The sequence below is a fragment of the Pelodiscus sinensis genome, chromosome 13, assembly GCF_049634645.1.
Source record: "Pelodiscus sinensis isolate JC-2024 chromosome 13, ASM4963464v1, whole genome shotgun sequence".
Classification (NCBI taxonomy): Eukaryota; Metazoa; Chordata; order Testudines; family Trionychidae; genus Pelodiscus; species Pelodiscus sinensis.
In genome coordinates this window covers 46,420,758-46,441,555 of record NC_134723.1, presented here as the reverse complement: position 1 = coordinate 46,441,555, position 20,798 = coordinate 46,420,758, and the positions used below count along the sequence as shown (strand labels likewise).

Genomic DNA, 20,798 nt, shown 5'->3' with positions numbered 1-20,798 from the left:
AGGCACCTAATCCCCTTGGGTTCCCGCTGTCCCGACAAAGGCGCTTTGGGAAATGCAGGCCCCGCTGCCTAAGCCAGCAGTTCTCAAACGCCGGACGCACCCCAGCACGGGGGGTGGGATGTGGGGCGCTGGGGGATGAGGTGAGCAGTGGGGGGGCTAAAGGCAGAGACCTGCCTGGCCTGGTACCACAGACTGTGCTGCGCCCCAGAAATAGCCGGCAGCAGGCCCGGGCTGGGGGGGGGGGGGGAAGGCACGGGGCTTCCCGCACTGCCCCTCCCCGAGCACTAGCCCCTCCCCCCCATGGACCGGCCCAAAGACCGCTCGGTCGGCACCGTACCGGGAAGCACCCACTGCGTCTTGGCAAAACGCCTGGCACGCCCCCTGTCTAGTGGCGATGGTGCTGCGTGGGCCGCTCTCCCTCAAGCAACGGGGAGACGTTACCGCATTGTCACTCTCAATGACCCCGGCTCACCGAAGAGCCTGGCGCAAGATGGGCCGACTGACGGGAAGGCCTGGGGCTGTGCGCCCAGGTCTTACCTGCCCTTGTAAGCTCACTGGCAGGGACTAAGGGAAGCCAAAGGCTTCCATCCCTCTGTGCAGCAAATACCACTTCATAGACCCGGCCAGGCTGTGGAAAAAGCCGCCCACGGAGCTGCAAGTGAGAAGCTGGCGCTCGTTCGATGCCAGATGCTGCGTCAGAAATTCAGACATTTTTGGTTCCCCTTGAATCACGACAAGGTCTGAGCCCGCGGCGCCGGCTGTGGGGGGCTGTCCTGAGGGGGGCAGGAGGCTAGCGCTGCCAGCCTGCAGCCCTGACAGCACACAGGGTGCAGACGAGAGGAGAGGGGGACACGCGAGGGCAGAGGCAACCAAGCGCCCGGTGTCGGCGTTTGTGCCTCCCTGCACACACCAGCATCTCCTGGGAGCCGAGGCTGAACCGACTCGACGCCTCTCAGGGGAGGCCCGGGTTCGGCAGCGGTTAGGGGGTTAACGGGCTGGCGCTCCCAGACCCCTCGGGGGCCTGGCTAAAGTGCAGCAGTGCTCCCGAAGCCGGCTACGAGCCGGGGTAAGCAGCTGTCTGGGGAAGGGAACCCCTAGCAGTAGGACGTCACCCCCGCCATGGGAGCTGGTCAGGATTTGGCCCTGATCCAGGAAGCGCTTAGACAGCCGTGGGGAGAAAGGAAGCTGTAAGGACACCACACCTCCAGCAAGCGGCTCTGCACCGAGACAAGGCCGTAGAAGACAGACGGGGCCACTGCTGGGGTCATGCTACAGGGGAGCCCTCTGGAGCCGTGAAGACGGTCCTAGTCTCTAGACAGTCACGATTTGCCTGATCTTCTAGAGCAACAAAGCCTGCGGAAGAGGCATCAAAGGAACTAGAGGGTCTATTTAAGGTGCAGTGAGTGGAAGAAACAGCCAAAACGTGCTGTTAGATTATTTAATTTGACAATGTAATAGCCCTTCCCCTTCCCCCTGGCTCTGACAGCTAGTGATGAGAATACACGTGTATAAATTATTTGCATTTTATTACGTGCAGCCGTGGATGAAACTGACAATTATGGCCTCATTTCCTTTAAAATGCCTCTTGGAACATCTCTAAGCAGCTCTTACTGAGCCTGGTGCCGGCCTGATTACATGTCGGCTGGAAATAACCTAGATAATTCTGAAGGGGACTAATTACCTGTCCGGTTCATCTTGCTTTAACCTGCGCCTCCCTTACGTCCCTCCAGGACTGCCGGGTGCATGCAAACCGAGGAACACGCAGTAGAATTTCTCCTAGCTGGACAAGGCTTTTCCTTCCAGCAGTGTCTCACTCCTGTGGAGTTACAGTAGCCGGGGAAGTGTGATTTGTGCTTAGCTTTTCCACACACAGGCACATCTGAGGAAGCAGGAGTTCTGAAGAGCTGCTGTGTTGACTCGGAGCAGCCATTAGGCATTTCGGCACCCCCAAACACATCTTTCATGGGGAGGACTGCTGAAGGGGCCTTGGCATCCAAGACTAGGCCTTGGGTGGTTTTTAAAAACTAGCTGCATCTCTTTTTCCTCCCATCGGCTCCTTTGTTTCCTGGCACATCTGTGTTAACAAGCTCCGACATTTTAAAATAAAAATCAGTTGACTAGCCGCTGAGCGTTTTTTCAGCGCAGTCGTGGGACTCAGAGCCAAAGACGCTGCTAAGTGCTGCTTGTTGTGACTGTGTGTAAGGAACACCAGACGATTCAGACACACACAAGAACAGGGGTTAATTTAGCCATTAACCACTCGAGAGATCTTGGAGTCCTTGTGGGTAGTTCTCTGGAAACACCCACTGTGAGTGCAGCGGCTGTCAGAAAAGGGAACAGAGCGTTGGGAATTATTAAAAAAAGAGAGAAGAAGACAGAATATCGTATTGCCTCTACAGAAATCCATGGTGCACCCACATCTTGAATACTGAGTGCAGATGTCCTCATCTCAAACCCCCCCCCCCCCAATATATTGGCATTGGAAAAGGTTCAGAAAAGGGCAACAAAAAAGATTGGGGGTTTGGTATGGCTGCCATATGAAGAGATTAAAAAGACTGGGACTTTTCAGCACAGAAAAGAGAAGATTGGTAGGATAGGATAGAGGTCTGTAAAATCATGTCAAGTATGGAGAAAGTGAATCAGGAAAAGCTATTGACTTGTTCCTATAAGAACTAGGGGTCACCCAATGAAATTAGTAGGTAGCAGGTTTAACAAACAAAAGGAAGTTTTTCTTCACACAGACCAGTCAACCTGTGGAACTCCTCGCCAGAAGATGTGGTGCAGATCAGGATTTGAACAGGGTTCAAAAAAGAACTAGATACAGTCATGGAGGTTAGGTCCATCAATACTTATTAGCCAGGATGGGTAGGAATGGGGTCCCTGTCCTCTGTTTGTCACAAGCTGGGAATGGGTGACCGGGGAGGGATCACTTGATGATTCCCTGTTCTGTTCACTCCCTCTGGGGCACCTGGCATTGGCCGCTGTGGGCAGACAGGACGCCGGGCTACATGGGCCTTTGGTCTGACCCAGTCTGGCCGCTCTGATGTTCTTACGGAGACACGGCTTTCAGGATGAGCAGAAAGTAACTGCACCCCCGCTAAGCCTAGTGAAGTTCACGGACACATGGGACACGTTCCGCTTGCAAGCAATGCGCCTACTCAGGAAAAGCAACACAGCCGAGAAAGGCAGACACCAGGTACAGGGGCTACATCTGCCCGAGATGGAGCCGCCTCCGCTGCCTTTGTCCACTAGAGATTTACCCAACTGGTTAAAAACAGACCACAGCTCTGGTACAATGGGCTTGCCCAGGAGCTGGAAGAAACATCTGAAATGGAGATGCCCCCGTGGGCACCCTTAAAAGGGTCACTGGGGACTTCCCTGCCACCAACAGCAGACAAGCCAAGTTCTTCCCTTCTTTCCCTGAGCGCGACTGCTCAGTATTTGAAGCAGTTTGTGGGACGTGGGAAGACCTACCACTGGAATCGTGTGGTTTGGAACAGCCCAAGACAGAAGGGGCCACACATCCGCTCTCCCTCCTTACTGCCCCAAGCAAGCCAAACCAAACAAAACCTCCAAGGGTGGAATCGGAGTATCTGACGTGAACTTAGATTAACCCGGAAATAAGAGTCCCACTGGGGCTGGGGCTCTCCCTAGCACAGTACTTCTGCCCTTTAGATTTTCAACAGGACTAGATCTTATTGTGCTTGGTCACCGATCGGCACACGGGTAGCTCTGGCACCCACACGGATTTGTCATTCACACGCTCTAGGGACACACTTTCACCCAGTTCCTAGGGCTCAGGGCATAACGTCCTGCAGGAGCTTTTACCCCTGGAAGAGCCTTGCACAGTAATATCCTTACTCCCAAGCAAGGAAAACACACATGCTAAACACACGGCCATGCTCACCAATTCTGAGCAAGGCAGGCAGACTTCCCCTGGGGGCCAGGCAAGGTCAGTCTCAGGATCCTCGTTGCTTGCACGTCACCTGGCCTTGGAGGGGAGTAGTTCTTCCAGGTGTTCACTCCTCTTCCTGATCCTTTCCTGCTGGTCTCCTTGGACCACAGTTTATGTAGAGAAACTTGAGCCCTGCTTAGCTAGACCGTAACCAATTATTTTAGTATAATTTTACTACCCAGTCATAACATTGTAACAGAATTACATCATACCCCATCACCTTAGTTGATTATACCTAGCAAAATTAATTATACAGCAGACAAACAATTACAAACCAGACAGAAATCAGACACAATAGGAAAGTGAGGACAATAATCATAGAACGAGGATTCCACAACCCCTCTATTGATAAACAGCTCCTTGCCAGATGAAATAGAATCATAAGACACTAGAACTGGAAGGGACCTTGAAAGGTCATTGAGTCCAGTCCCCCGCCCTCATGGCAGGACCCAGTACCGTCTAGACCATCCCCGATAGATGTCTATCCAACTTGGAGATTCCACAACCCCCTCAGGCAATTGATTCCAGTGTTTCACCACCCTGACAGGTCGGAACTTTTTTCCTAATGTCCAACCTAAACCTCCCTTGCTGCAGTTTAAGCCCATTGCTTCTTGTCCTGTCATCAGAGACCAAGGAGAACAATTTTTCTCCCTTATCCTTATAACACCCTTTTAGATACTTGACAACTGCTGTCATGTCCCTTCTTATTCTTCTCTTTTCCAAAGTAAACAAGCCCAATTCCTTCAGTCATTCCTCATAGGTCATGTTCTCTAGACCTTTAATCATTCTTGTTGCTCTTCTCTGGACCTCCTCCAATTTTTCCACATCTTTCTTGAAATGTGGTGCCCAGAACCGGACACAATACTCCAACTGAGGCTTACTCAGTGCAGAGTCGAGCAGAAAAGTGACTTCTCATGTCTTGCTCACAACACACCTGCTAATGCAGCCCAGAATCACGTTTGCTTTTTTGGCAACAGTGTCACACTGTTGACTTATGTTTAACTTGTGGTCCACTATGACCCCTAGATCCTTTTCTGCAGGACTCCTTCCTAGACAGTCGCTTCCCATTCTTAATGTGTGAAACAGATTGTTCCTTCCTAAGTGGAGTATTTTGCATTTCTCCTTATTAAACTTCATCCTGTTTACCTCAGACCATTTCTGCAGTTTGTCCAGATCGTTCTGAATTATGACCCTATCCTCCAAAGCACTTGCTACCCTTCCCAGCTTGGTATCATCTGCGAACTTAATAAGTGTCCTCTCTATGCCAATAAAATTGTTGATGACAATATTGAACAGAACTGGTTCCAAAACAGACCCCTGCAGAACCCCACTTGTTATGCCCTTCCAGCATGAATGTGAACCGTTAACTATTCTTGGAGAATAGTTATCCAACCAGTTGTGCACCCACCTGATAGTAGCTCCATTTAAGTTGTATTTGCTTAGTTTATTGATAAGACCATACCAAATGTCTTACTAAAGTCTAGGTATACCACATCCACCACTTCTCTCTTATCCACAAAACTTGTTATCCTATCAAAGAAAGCTATCCGATTGGTTTGACATGATGGCTGTGTCTAGACTGGCATGATTTTGCGGAAACACTTTTAACTGAAGTTTTTCCGTTAAAAGTATTTCCGCAAAAGCGCGTCTAGATTTTGCGGAAAGCATCCATGGCCAGTCTAGACGTGATTTTGCGCAATGAAGCCCCGATGGCCATTTTAGCCATAGAGGCTTTTTTGTGCAAAACAGTTCTTCCCTGTCTACACTGGCCCTCTTGCACAAGAGGGCTTTTTCCCCGAGCGGGAGTGTGAAAGTATTTGCACAAGAAGCACTGATTTTGTACATTACAAAGTCAGTGCTCTTGCGCAAATTCAAGTGGCCAGTGTACACAGTTGGCAAGATTTTGCGCAAAAGCAGTTGCTTTTGCGCAAAGCCTTCCCAGTCTAGACACACCCGATTTGTTCTTTACAAATCCATGCTTGCTGCTACCTATCATCTTATTTCCTTCCCGATGTTTGCAGATGAATTCCTTAATTACTTGTTCCATTATTTTTCCTGGCACAGAAATTAGGTTGATTGGTCTGTAATTTCCTGTGCTGTTTTTATTTCCCTTTTTATGGATGGGCACTAGATTTACTATTTTCCAGTCGTGCAAGATTTTTCAAAGACGATAGCTAACCGTTATCTGAGCCATTAGCTAAGTTAACAGCATTTAGCTAAGAGTTATCTGTTAACTATGTTTTCTTTACCCATCTTGAGATCTGTTTCTTTATCCAGTGATAGTGGGGGCCGTTACAAAGGAGATCCTGTCCCAACAGCCTGCTGTGACACTATTTTAATGCAATTCAGATGGAATGTGCATATGAGACTAAGCTTTACAGCTAACGGCTGCTGCTCTTCAATCTGGCTGCAGAGGAAGGCTTTAGGCCTTCCAGTACGTCTACAGAAAAGCCGTATTGTTACAGCTTAAGACAAGTTATGTCCCCATTTAATTTATTTGCTACTATTAGCTTGTTGCCTGCACATGGCTGAGTGCTGAAGTGGAGAAATAAAAGCCCAGGCAATTTCAAGAGAACAATTACACTTAAGTGCTGGGATGAATTCATGCTCGTCAACATATTCCATAAACAAAACTCACCTGCCTTGTCACATTAAACAACCGTCTCTCGGTCTGGTGTCACGTGGAGAGAAAATAAAGATGGGACCAGGTATAAGACACACTGGACAAAGCCAGTCATAGGAGATGGAAGCTGGCAGAGATGAAATCGACCACACATGCACCATCTCTATAGGCACATTATACAAGAGGAATATAGGCGCCTCACCCATCAGACCGAGGCCGTGAGAAAAACGGAGCTATACTAGCCATGCCAAGACTGAACCGCTAACTATATTAAATTACTAAACTATTGACAAGCTCATCCAGAAGAAAATGAATGGAAAAGTCTGTGGAAACAGAATTTGGACTCTCTGCCGCACGGCGTACGAAGGAACTGTCCACATAGCCTAGAGCGTAGGGAGACAGACGTATGAGCCCTCAGACAACTTGCTATAAATCTTGGACCTCAAGCGCATGGGGTGCGCAGCAAATCCACTTGTGGAAGACATTGGACACGCATTCACAGGACGCAGTTGTTCCTGGCTCCCGGCTGAGCTCACATCAAGTGAGGACAATCAAATTGTAACATTATGTTAGTGTATGTGCACTCTTTCAGATCAGAAAGCGCGCCACAAAGAATGGGGCGTGTCATCCCCATTTTATAGTGGGGGAAACAGGCCCAAGGCCACACAGCAAGTCAGTAGCAGAGCAGGGGTCCTGTTTCCTCCCCTGATTATTTATCTACAGCATAATGCTTTGTTAAACTCAGCACCCACTGAAACGCATATTTGTATTTCCCAGAACCTGGGCAGCACTTTAAGAAAAGCATTTAGGGGAAAAGACCCATTTACATTTTGGTAAAAACTCTCCAGGAAGCCTGAGTTTGTTGCAGAGAAGGGGCTCTGCTCTTCTGTCTGCCCAGATTAATTTCCATTTAATTGCTACTATATATGGATGTAGATAGTTGTTGTAGCTGTTAAATGCCACATGCCAAAACCCCTGGAGCCCATAACCTGAAAGCTTGGGAGAGTCGTTCCTTGGCCACTAACTGGTAGGGAGACATCCAGAAGTCATCTGGTTGACTTACCAATATCTCCTCAGGCAGAGATCAGGTTGGCCACACTGCACAACACTGGGTGGACTCTGCTGTAGGTAAACCAATGTCCCAGCCTAGAGCATATCACGTTAGTAAAAGCCAGCGTGAACCCATCTCCTCTCTGCAGTGGCCTAAGCTCCCTGCTCAAACAGGAGCTGAGGTTAGGACAGTCGCTTGGTCTTTTTCCCCCCCATGAGAGACAAGGTGAGTGAAGTTGTGTGTTTTATTGCACCAAATTCTGGTGGAGAAAGAGACAAGTGTTTGAACGACACGGAGCTCTGCTGGCCTGAAGAGCTCTGTGTCCACAGGTAAACTTAAAAGCTCCTTTCGTTCACCAACAGACGTTGGTTCAATAAAAAAATCACTTCACTCACCATGTGTCTCACATCCAGGAACCAAAGTGCCTAGAACATCAAAGCTCTTCCTCGCCATTTTCCTCACGTGCAGCAGGTCCATTGCTGGGTTCAGCAAGCTGTGAGATGAGAACCAGCTGGGCAAAGCCTGGGGACCCATGTTCCATGTTAGGTGGCAAAATCGGGATTGGCAGGAAGGATCAGAGAACACGGAGCAGGAGTCCTCCGAAGCTGCCATTTCATCTGCCTCCAGACAGGTGGTCTCAAAAATGAGACCTTGGCCTTGGAAAAAGTTCAGAAAAGGGCAACAAAATGGTTAGGGATTTGCAATGGGTCCCATATGAAGAAAGACTAAAGAGAGTTGGACTTTAAAGCTTAGCAAAGAGGAGACTAAGGGCAGATAGGACAGAGGTCTACAAAAACATGACTGGTATGGAGAAAGTGAATAAGGAAAAGTTATTTACTTGTTCTCACGTAAGAACTAGGGGTCACCAAATGACACTAATAGGTAGCAGGTTTAAAACAAACCAAAGGAAGCTTTTCTTCACATAGCGCACAGTCAACCTGTGGAACTCCTTGCCAGAGGATGTGGTGAAGACCAGGATTTTAACTGGGTTCAAAAAAGAACTAGATCAATTCATGGAGATTAGATCCATCAATGGCCACTAGCCAGGATGGGTAGGAATGGCGTCCTTAACTTCTCTTTCACCGAGGCTAGAAATGGATGACAGGGGAGGGATCGCTTGATGGTTCCCTGTTCTGTTCACTCCCTCTGGGGCATTTGGCGTTGGCCACTGTGGGCAGACAGGACACTGGGCTAGATGAACCTTTGGTCTGATGCAGCGCAGCTGTTCTTATGAAGTGGCAGCCTGTCAACTACCATGTGGCACCTGTCATCACTGACGAGTGAGTGAAGTTTCCTGGAAGTTCTGTCATGTCAGACAAACTCCAAATAGCCAGCATACACAGGGAAAAGACAAACACTGTTCCTTAAGAACAATCAGGTTTTCTGTTTTACTCTCATGCAAGACAGGGAACTGAACTGACTGCACATCTGTTCATGGAATACAGCACGTGGGAAAGACCAACTACCAGTCTTAATTTGATACTGATTAAAAAAATTAAGTGTCTAGAGTAAATCATATCAACTACTGGAATGAGATGTTTAAGACCCTAGGAGGTAATGGTGAAGAATGACACGATGATTGGAGAAGGTTGAAAATCAGAATTCATCTCCCACCAAGGAAAACTCATTTTCTGATCTTTATAAGAAGATGATTCCTGCCTCAGATTTGGTTTGCACCGTCTGGGAGAAGTTATTTCTATGGAAGATAAGGTAGACGAAATAAATGTTTGACTGTGGTAGGCAGCTCTTCCATCTAAGCCTCTACACCACGATTTTTATTCACACCACGACTGAAGAACTGAGTTACACAAAGGTGCAAATGTAAACGGTCTCCGCTAGTAGGGTGGTTTAATGTACCAACACTCATTTCATTCAGCTTCCTGGTGTCATCAGCCAGGAACATGACTTGGCCATCGGTATTCGGATGTTCCGCTCATCAATGGAGAGACAGGTATGTAGAACTTTAGTTTTCCTGCTTCACTGGTAAACAGTGTTACTCTAAACCAGGCAGCAAGCTGCCACAGCTCTTCAAGGAATTCAATGTTGACTTTTGTGCCCTCCGCGCTATTTTAGGGCAAGTCAAACGGAAACCACCCGAGTTACTAAATGATACATTTAACAGCTGCAGAGAAACCCTAAAGTAGCACACACACCCTTGCACAACTGCTGATGGAATCTACTTGCTGATGAAGATGATGTTAAAAACTGCCTCACCCTTCTCTGTGGCAAGGAAAAACAGAAAGAAGCCACCACAGCTTTAAAAGGCCTGTAGAGACACTCAAAGGAGGCCAGGCTCAAAAACAAATAACCCAACCATTGACACTTAGCACCATCTCTACCGGTTACGTTCATCTCCACAGGTCTGTGACAGCAAATGCAGAAACCTCACTTGGGGGGGGGGGGGGGGAAGGGGGGAAGAGAAGGATGGTTACACAACTTTGGAAAGCAATTCCCTTCCAGCACTATTGGGTATAAATTCATGTATACGGCTCTCAGTAGTTTTAGCCACCCCGAGCACGACTGACATGATAACTTGTTAAACTGACCCTTCTGAAACAAAAGTTTCATGAAATATTGAACTGGAAAAATAGGTGTTGCTTTTGCCCGCAAGCACTTGTCAGATACTTCAGAATATATTCTTGTCAAGGAATGTAAGAGTATTACATATTGGCCTAGAAGTCACCTGCCGGGGTTCTTATAGTTACAGACTCTATGCCCGCACAGAGCTTTGCGTAGATGTTTTTGTTTATAGCAATGATTGGATGTCATTTACAAATACTCTTCACACAGGATCAACACCGGTAGGGGAAACATTCCCCTGGCCTGTTCGGTAGGGTCAGTCCTATGACTCAGGATGTTGATTTTATTGTATTGTGCTGCTACCAACGTGCCCCTTTGGATGTTCCACCCAAGTTACGTGAAGCTCACCCCGGCCTTTGCACAGACTTTTCAGGAACAGGAGACTTCACCTGAGGAGTTGGGAGAATGCCCTCCACATCTCCATGCTTGCTGGGATAAATGCTAAGTAACTGTTGAAATGGTTTTGCAATCACGTTCCCCGAATAGCCCCACAGAATCCCTGTGGCACACTGGAAGGCTGTACCAGCAGGTACCATGCACGTTGGGGACAACTAGATACAGGGGATGATGCACCAGAAATGGGATTGGCTTTAAATGCTTTTAAGAGGATTGCTACGTCCAGCGGGTTGGAGTAGTGCTTTAGGAAATGAATCGCTACGGCAGCTCTACTCTGGGAAGGCTGCCCACATCTGGATTAGCGTGCAAAAGCTTGTTCTCCTTTCGTGTTTTGACACACTGGCCGATTAAGCAAGACGGCAAGATGACCCAACACCAACTCTTCCCCATCCAAGTTCACACAGGCAAAGCAGTGGTCGAAGGAAGCCAGGTTATCCGATGAGCATACGGCCTCCTGAGATTTAGATCACTCGACCCTCTTCCCTACAAGATTAGGTGTAGTCTGACTGTCTCCTCTGATATTCCCCAGCTAACTGTAAAGGCTCTGCCTTCTACAACAGACTTCAAACAGGAGCACTGTTCTGTAGCAGAAATACAAATCTTAGCGATGGGCACTCGGAGGAGCTACAGTAACCAGTTGCTAAGATGAGAAAAAATGCATTTTAGACAAATTAAAATGGCAGGAATACAAGAGAAATATGTCACTGAAAACCCAATTAAATGAAATGCAGCATCTGTACAGTCATTGGAAACAATCAGCTATGTAACCTCTTTCACAGGAGCCCACAGGAAACTGCCCCTGCCAGCAAACACAGCTCACCCTGGAACAACCGGAGGGATCAGATGACAGTTCTCGTTAAATAAACTTTCTGCAGCTGCCTAATGCCACCGGAGATGCAGCTGCAAAAATAGGTAGGCCAAGAATGGATGTGTGCGCACCCGTATGTGTGTGTGTGGGGGGGTCATGCTGGTGTCTCACACTTGTCTGATGTTTTCATGCCAGCTGTGCCTTTGAGAGGCAAAACTCCCACAGGTGTGCGCAATGGAAATAAAGTGATTTGCACTTGGGCTCAGGTATCCAGTTGTGTCATATCCCGTGCAGTACAACACAGCAATTGTCCCAAGTGTTATAGATACCAAGAGAAGAGGCACTGACGTACGGGGTTCTTGAGTCTTGTGTCACTGGTGTACTACAGGGATAATTAAAAATAAAATTATTAAGAGGAATTTGTACAACATGGTGAAGATGTAGGCTGCTGAGATTTGCATTGTTATTACTCAGTTATTTACTTAGGTTATAGTTTGGTTATAGTCAGTCCCACATACAGGAGAACCTCAGAGTTACGAACACTAGAGTTACAAACCGACCAGTCCATCACACCCCTCATTTGGAACTGGAAGTACACAATCTGGCAGCAGGAGACTGAGACATACGTGTGCACATGCACGAACGCAAATACAGCGCAACATTGCGTGAAACAGAAAATACTGACAAAGGGAAAGCAGTGTTTTTCCTTCTGCATAGTAAAGTTTCAAAGCTGTATGACATCAATTGTTCAGCTGTGAACTTTTGAAAGAACTAGAACATTTCGTTTAGAGTTATGAACATCTTCCATCTCCAAGGTGTTTGTAACGGAGGGTATTCTGTAAAGTAAGCGTAGTAAAGATGCAAGCTGGGGGGGGGGGGGGGTCAATCCTCCACTCTGCCACAGACTTCCTGGGTGACCTTAGGCAAGTCACACAGTCTGCATTTCCTATCTTCAAATAGGGATACTAGTCCTTGGCTTCCCCCCATACTGTGGAGATAAATATAGGACTACCATAATACAGCTCTATTAGTAGCTATATACAGACCAACGGGATTGTGTGTGTAAGCCATATTATGGAGCAAGTTTTCACCACAGGATTCTCAACCTAGCGGCTGAACTTTAAAACATGAACTGATGTAATGAACAGCATAGCACTCAACGCAGCTAAGCCACACTGGAAACTTGGTATCGAACCCGCTTGGTTATGGCATGCCCACGGGATATTTTAAATAACCTCATCTTAAGGACGAGTGGTTGTGTGGCACCTTAGAGACTGAACAAAATAAATAGAATCATGAGCTTTCCAAAGAGAATTCTATGTATTTTGGCTTGTCTCTAAGGTGCCACAGGACCACTCAGTTTTTAAAGCTACAGACTAATGCAGCGACACCTCAGATATTTCTCATCTTGAGGGATGCACACACTTGTTGGCCAGATTTTTCAGAAGTCCCTCATGTTACATCCCAGCGTGAAAACTTACATGCATCTACTAACAGGACTATATTGCTGTAGTGATGTATTTATCCTCACAGCATCGGGGAAGGAAAATAAACCTGAGACACCACCAACAGGGACTGAGGTTTACAAAGTGCAGGTGAACGCCTCCCTCTGAAAACCAGATCCTTTAATACATGTCAAGTTGGACATCCAAATCTGCTAGCTGCTTGTCAGTATCTTGGTCACGATAGTCACCATCATCTGTCTGTTAACGGAGGAATGCTTCTGGAGTGTTTATAGAGCTGCTTATATCTACAGGACACCTGCAGTGAGGATGCTCTTCCAAAGAGGGTTGGCATGCTTGCCCAAGCAACCCTCGCTAGACTACATTGCAGGAACTTTTCTTTGAAGTAAGCAGACACATGGAGGTTTCTGGCAACTCTAGATCGGAAAGGAGCAACTGCAGCTTCAAGGCTGGCCACAGATTGGAAAGAGGCACGGCTAAAATCGGAGAAACAAAAAGCAGCAACAGCTTCAACAGGACCCCAAGTCAAGGACCAGAGCAGCCATATGTCTAATCGAAGGGTCAACTTCATTCCAGGCCTAGCGTGCAGACTGACAGCAAGTCTCCCAGCTCGGGCACCCAGACATGATCTAGAGTGCTGAAATTTGCAGTGCTGACATGGCAACTTGGGCTAAGATTCAAATCACAAGCCCGTCAGGGTCCATACTTGGGTGCAAGCCCATGTCGGCACCTGGCATCGCTCAGGTTCACACTGCTATTTGTAGCATGCTAACTCTCACAGAGCTAGTGTGTGACTGCTTGGGCAGGGAGGCATGCCCCCCGATGAGGTATAAATTAACCAGCAACTTTCCCAGGCAACAAGCGCTTCCACCCCCTGAAAATGTACCAACAGCCTTGTTATCTAACCCCTTCACAAGGGCCCTTTGTTCATTCCTACTATAGGCAGCATCTTCACAAACAAGAAACTAGACAAGACGTCCTGTTGAAGATGGAAACTGGAGGCTACTGGGGCATTCTCCATGGTACACCAGAAGCAGTGGGCGCAGTGGAAGGCAGACTGAAGATGGGGGCTGCATGGTAAGGTATGACGTTCACTTAACCTAGCTGATCGATGAAATAAACCAAAACATCATCCTACTGAGTGCCCTTCACTGGAGGACTCAGGGCAGTTTACAGCCATTTGGCCTCAGAAGACTCGCGGCAGGTGGCTGATAGGACCTCTAGCTTACAGCAGGGTTAAAGAGATCCTGGACGATTAAATGCCAACGGTCACCTGGTGAGTCAGGGGCAGACAAGCAGAAAAGGTCAGATTCCTGCGTGAGGCTCACTTTTCCATCGCTATGCTGGTTCTGCAGTACTGACCAGAATTCCCTCACACGTGAGGAAAGAATTTTGTTACGTGCCCCAATATGGTGCACATCATTTCATGTGACAGGGCTGGGGCAGAAGGTTGGAGAGTGGAGGGGTGAGGCTCTAGCTAGGGGTGTGGGTTCTGGGATGCAGACTGCCCTGGGGGGTATGGCAAGAAGAGAGAGAGGACTTCTCCCAGCTCTCTGCCCCACCCCCTTCCACAGTAACACCTGGGCTGGGAGGATAGGCACCTCTCCCCCAGATGTCAGGGGCTGGGTTGGGGTCAGCATGTGTCTCCTCACTGTGGCCGGTGTGGGCTGGTATGGGGCGGAGAGAGGGGACAGGAACCTCTTCCTGCTGCAGCCCTGAGCGCCTGTGCAGAACTTAATAGGCTGTTGCATGGCTGTGCAGCTTAGCAGGAACTTAGGTACAGACATGAGTAGGAAATGCATTTTTGTCACCAAGGTAACTATTCACTCCAGATTTTTTCCTTATGAATAAAAATGTTGTATTTTTACAAAGGCGTTTTCTGATCACAGCTACATTTAAGAAACGATCATTCTCCTGCATTTTCAGATAAACTAAGCAAATAGAAACTATAATTAACTACAGTGCTTAATTAAACATGCAGTAAAGTGCTTTCAAACGTAAGCACTGTCTACAGCAGGCCTGATTCTTGCAGAGGTGCGACATCTCCGGAAAGGGGAGAGCATACCTCAAGTGAATGCTTTAAGTATGATTGACTCAGCAAGGTGCAAGCCAGTGGAGTTCTAAGACTCGGTATTTTTCCTGCAATAAGATCAGCAAATAACTTTTGAATACTCAATGTTGAATCAAGACCGCTTGTTTTACACAGCTGACTTCCAAGTCCTGAAAGTTGTGATTGGAAAGTTAAAGCATCTGATCCTAAGTTTATTCTTATGAAAACTGTGAGATGTTACTTATCAGTAGTGGTGCATTTTGCCCTTCAGTCCTTCCCACATTACACAAGTCTTGACAAATTTTGGTGCAGCTTCCAGAAACAGAAGATGGAAAAGTATTAAGAGAACAATGAATTTAGGTTAGGTCTGTTTTAACTCAGAAAACAAAGCAGACTAATTTGGATACAGGTTAACCTCTCCAAGCAGAGAGCATTTCTCATATGAAGTCAGTCATCAGGCTTGAACAAAGATGACATCAGTGGCCTAGGGGATGCTATTTAGAACAAGGTGGGAAGAAGAGTTTGATGAATGTGTGTCGTGGTCTGAACACCAAAAGGCTGGGTCCTATAAAGATTTCAATGCCATCATTCCTCGCTAGCAGCAGCAGGAGAGACTCCTCTTGATCTCAACTAAGAGAAATGCACCAAAAGGATCACCAGTAACTGTTAACAGGTACAGCTATGCAGGACTCCTTATAGATAGGTTACTAGAAATTACAGACAGTGAGGAGTAAAATCAACTGAACTTTTTGAAGTCATGGAACTACTTCATTATCTTCAGTCTTTTAGCATCAACTACCACAGGGTATTTTTACACAGTGTCTGTCCATTTCATGACATGCTCCAAGATCAGGAGTACCTTTCTGCCTTGGATGGTCTCCACACAAGACCATCCCTATCAAATGTAGGCCAGGAATCTATACCTCACTCATCAATGGGGTATTGTACTGCTTCACCTTAGGGTGAGGTTCACCATGCAATCCCATTGAACAGTGAGAACAGTGTCTAGACCAGCAGAGCCAGAACTACCACAATGCAACATCCCACCCACCAGTCAAATCAAAACACTGGAGTTCTCTCCTCCATTTCCCAGACAAGATGGGAGATTTTCTATTTTTGCTGCAGGAAAGCTATGACTAAGACAAGATTCCTCCATTTTGTCCTGTGAAAAGCGAGCAATTCAGAGCCACTAATCTCCAGCAACAGGGGAGTGGGGTTTAGGTGGGGGAATCAGCCAATGAAAATTCTGTCTCCAGCAGTCCAAGTTGCACACTTGCAGCTGACTTAGGGCCAGAATATCGACTTCAGTACAGGATTCCACAGGGAACACCTGTAATACAGGAACACTGAGGGGAACTGATCCTGTTGCCTTATTATGTAGGAAGAGAGCAGCAATTTCAAACAGCTGGATTTACTGTAAGGCTGTTGTCCTCCTTGTGTATAGTGCTTTGGAATTGTCAAGCCTGCAAGTCAAACACGTGGCATCAGAGAAAGTCACAACACTCTTCAGATCAGGTGTAAATGGACAAAAGTAACAGCTGCTAGGAATGCTGTTTGGGAACCAAGACAGGGCAGTCCAGCTGGACAGTGAGATTACAAACTGCCTTAATGGCTGGAAGACAGACCTCTGGCTTTTGAGGGTTAGAGATTCATCGAATCATAGAATAGGACTGGAAGGGACCTCGAGAGGTCATCGAGTCCAGCCCCCCGCCCTCAAGGCAGGATCAAGATCAGTCTACACCATCCCTGACAGATGTCTATCTAACCTGTTCTTAAATATCTCCAGAGATTACCACTGCTCTTCCAGCTATCCCCTTAATATCCCATGCGTCTTGCTCAGGGTACGTGCCAGCTTTGCATTCAGTTACTCTTCTCACTTTGGTACTACAACTGGAAGGTGTTACCTTTAACGTTTGGTATAAAAGGAGTTGGGCAGCACCTGTGTACTGTGAGCACTGAACACCATGACAGCTCACAATCACTCCTCGAAAGCGGCCTCAGAAGTGGAGGATTGACAGCCTTCTCCTGGAACTAGCTTCCCATAATTCCTTGTAGAGTCACAGACTGAGGCTCTTGCCAGCTATCGTGCAAAGAGACGCAATCAATTCTCTGGTTATTCAATAGCACGGCAGCACAAAAGAAAAACTATTTGCCATCTTCATCGAATCTTTGAGATTTATTTTTAATCCTAGCGAACAGACCTGAAAAGATTGCACTGTGTGGTGGAATTGTTTAGCCTTAAAAATACCAGGAAAAGAATCCAAAAGGAGAAGCATTTCATTTAGACACAAGTCTAATCCATTATTCTACAGACACCCAGCACTACTGCAGAAATTCAAGACAAGCATTTAAGGAGTATAACTTTGTCATGAAAAAGGCAGAAGCTGAAAGTTGCTGTGTTCTAGTTACCTAGCTGTTCTCAGACAGGAAAGCAGCTCGACTTCCTTTGGAGGATGTCTTCCTGAAGCTTTGAAGAGGGTCTTTCTGTCATGAGCATCTTCAGAATGCAGAGCATTAGGGCGAAGTTCCAACTCTCAACAAGTGGCCCAAGGATTCAGAGATCAAACCTATTTTTGAATCATCCAATATGATTTTCTGTCTCCCGTTCTAGGAGGAGGATTACCTTTATAGTCCAAACTAAAGTAAAAATGATACAATCATATGTTGTTGGCATTCAAACTAAATATGTTAAATACCTACATAAGTGACAGCAATATTTTCGCCTCTCTTTCCTATGAGTGGAACAAAAAATATCTTGTATCTATGCTTATTTAATCTTGGATAGGTCAAATATTTTGCAAGAGTATTCAATCTTCCATTCCTATGCAGAATAATCTCTGGTAACTCAACATATACCAGTGCAGAGTTCAAACACATTTTTAGGAAGAACCACTTCTTTAAAAGTAAAACGTTAAAATATTAAACCTGTGATAAAAGTCTCTAGCATAATGAGTGAAGGACACTTCCAATTAAATGCCATCAGAGAGAAACAAACACTAGCCATTAGAAGATGAGGTTGAAACCCAATATTGTTTTAGTGGGAAAACATGCTACTAAAACTTAATATTGTAACTGGAAATAAGATACCATAATAAAATAAGTTAAATAATGTAAATACCCATCTCCAGATATCTGCTAAAGCAATTAATACAAATTCTTGTGCTTTTTACGATGGAAAGAAACACTGTAACGAGGACACTGGGTTTAGATCATCAAAAGTGACTAACATCTGTGATTATCTGCCCTGTATTTTAGTTTCATTTGATTTAAAACCAGAACTTTTAAAAAAACATTAAGAAGCAAATTACTGTGTTAGAACCAATAAAGATCATTTGTACTGCAGAACATTTAAATATTAGCTCACTATGCACAATTGTTCAGACATCATTTCCATATTTTCCATCCTTAAAATTACAATAGACAAGTATGTCCAAAACTGTTCCTTGAAAGTAGGTCAAAGTGCCCATCTGAGACCATTTGTGCATTGGTTTCCTAGCAAATTAATCTACCCACACAGATATACACAACATGTTGCCCTGGTAACGGTGAGGCTGAGGCAGAAAATCCGAACAACATTAATGAGGTATCTTAGGCTGAATAATTGCAGTTTAAAGTTTTATTGAACAAAAGAAGGTAAAACATGGTAGTCTGAGTTCACTGAGCAAAAAGCAGCTCTCCTGCCGAAGCTGCACTTTGTGCTAAATAACCTTATTAACTGAGACTATACAGAGGACATGGAATATGTACGTTCTCAACGGCAAAGGAGAAAGGTCAGATTCAGTTTGATCTGAAAGAACAACGTGGTCAAATTCAGTGGCTTGAATTAATATTTCTAGCCCTTATCTATATAGCTCAGTGCAGGCATACAACAGGTCATACAACTGTACTGAATTCCCCTTTATTAATAGCTTATGCTCCCTTAGAAGTGGAAGCAGATTCCTGGAAGGGGGAGAGGGAGAAGAGACCGCAAATTAAAAACTCAAACATTTTAATCTTCTGTTTACAGTGTCACTTCATTGAGGCGGGGGGGAAAAAAAATCAATATATGTTATTAAAAAACATTGGGCCAACACAGGGTCCACCTCTTGTACAATATTTTTTACATTATTTGATTTCTCCTATATGCTTAAGAAACTCCATATGCTCTTAAAGCACCCGCCCACCCAGCTGGGCAGGCAGAGAGATATGTCAAAAATACTCTGTGAAAACAGGGAGGTAGCTCATGCCTGCTTGGCAACCTTTCAATGTAGTCCACGTGGGTGTAGGCTGCCTCCCTTTAAAATCTGCAATCAAAGATGAAAGGAAGAAAGACTTTCAAATATGAGGGTTAGTGAACACAATTACATGTTCACTACAACCTCTTCCAAATTTGACTGACCGGGCTTCCTAATGTAAGTTGTAAGGTACCTCACACCCGATACACAACATTAAAACGTACCTAATTCATATTTGTTATAGACAAGATCTTGATTCTCATTTGTTAAAGATTTGGCTCGAGTATATTTTTCCATATTCTTTGTTAACCATTCGACAAACATTCCAGGCCAAATAAACAGCACAAGTAAAGTCAAAGTCTTTTTTTTCTCCTCTCTCATTAACTGTACCAATTGCTGTAGGCTAAGCCCAACAGATGCTACTGAAGAAAAATGAGACACTCCATGATGCAGTGCAAAGGTATTATCACAACACCGTAAGTCAAAGGATTTTTTTTTTTTTAAGGTGCTGAAAGAGGTGACTCTCTAGAAGGTGACCCTGTGTTATCTTCTGGTGGGAAAACTGTAAGAGTGCAGGCTCGGATGCCACCAAGGGATTCTGGGAGGTCAAAGACCTTGTGCCACTCATCCTTTTCCGGGTCATATTTCTGGACTATTTCCACCATACAACGATTATTCCAAGAGTACCCTCCAACAACATAGATTTTATTTTCGAAGACAGCAACCCCGACATCACTTTGCCCACGCAACATAGCAGCAATTGGAGTCCACTGGTCTAGGGTGGGCGAATAATATTCACAGCTTAGAACGTCATCATAATCGCTCGTGCCTCTGAAGTGATTTCCACCAATAACATAAAGCTTGTCTCCAACAGTACACATGCAGTGCAGCCCTCTGACTGTCGTCATCGGAGCCTTCTGAGTCCACTTGTCCGTGTCGGGGTCAAAGCACATCAGTTCTTTTTGGAAAGTATCATGGGTAATCCCACCTACAGAAAAAAGGAAATCAAAGTAATATTGGCCTCGGGGTAAACAAAAGTCATGGCAAAGACGTAATAGTATTTCAACTAATTCTAGCCATTCCCCAGACTACTGGACCGCTTTCAGGAGGCTGATTGGTCTGGCCAATTTTTACCATGTGTAAAATTTTAGTTTGTACTGAACCAGGCAGATATCTAGATGACGATACATCTCCTGGAAGACCTCTGTGTACCTCCAGGGGTACAGGAATACCTGGCTGAGAAACACAGCCGAAGGATACACCAATGGGAAACCAGAACCATCTGTGTAGTGCGCACACACATCTCCACACTGTGGCACCTGCATTAATAAGGACACTCCCCGAGTGTGGCCACACCTGGGAATCCTGGGGAACGGCTCAATTGAGCAGGTAGCACAGTACCTGTTTGTATTCTCTTTTCTGCACAAACTCCAGGTAGCCATAGATGGCTCCATCTATATCTTGGCTATTCCTCATTATGCAACACTAGTTTCCATCTCTTCCCTGCCACAACTTGGGCTCTGTGAAAAGGATTCTGCAGGGTCCTGGGGAAGGGAGGGTACCGTTCCTGGGATTTGCACCGGTCCCCTACCTCAGATCTAGTGAAATAGACATGTGCGAAGGCCTCCCTCTAGTTGTGGATTTGAAAGAAGCAACTT

The 20,798-nt window shown here is 46.0% G+C and overlaps 1 protein-coding gene across 11 annotated transcripts in view; it reads right to left on the bottom strand.

Moving 5' to 3' along the window:
- Nucleotides 1–10,387: 10,387 nt before the first annotated feature.
- Nucleotides 10,388–20,798, bottom strand: part of KLHL13 (kelch like family member 13) — a 134,170-nt gene continuing 123,759 nt past the window's right edge. For all 11 annotated transcript variants that reach the window (XM_075941167.1, XM_075941172.1, XM_075941170.1 and 8 more), the window contains one exon: nt 10,388–20,128. In XM_075941167.1, coding sequence (XP_075797282.1) covers nt 19,641–20,128 — 488 coding nt within the window. In that variant the 3' untranslated portion in view covers nt 10,388–19,640. The remainder of the gene's footprint in view (nt 20,129–20,798) is intronic.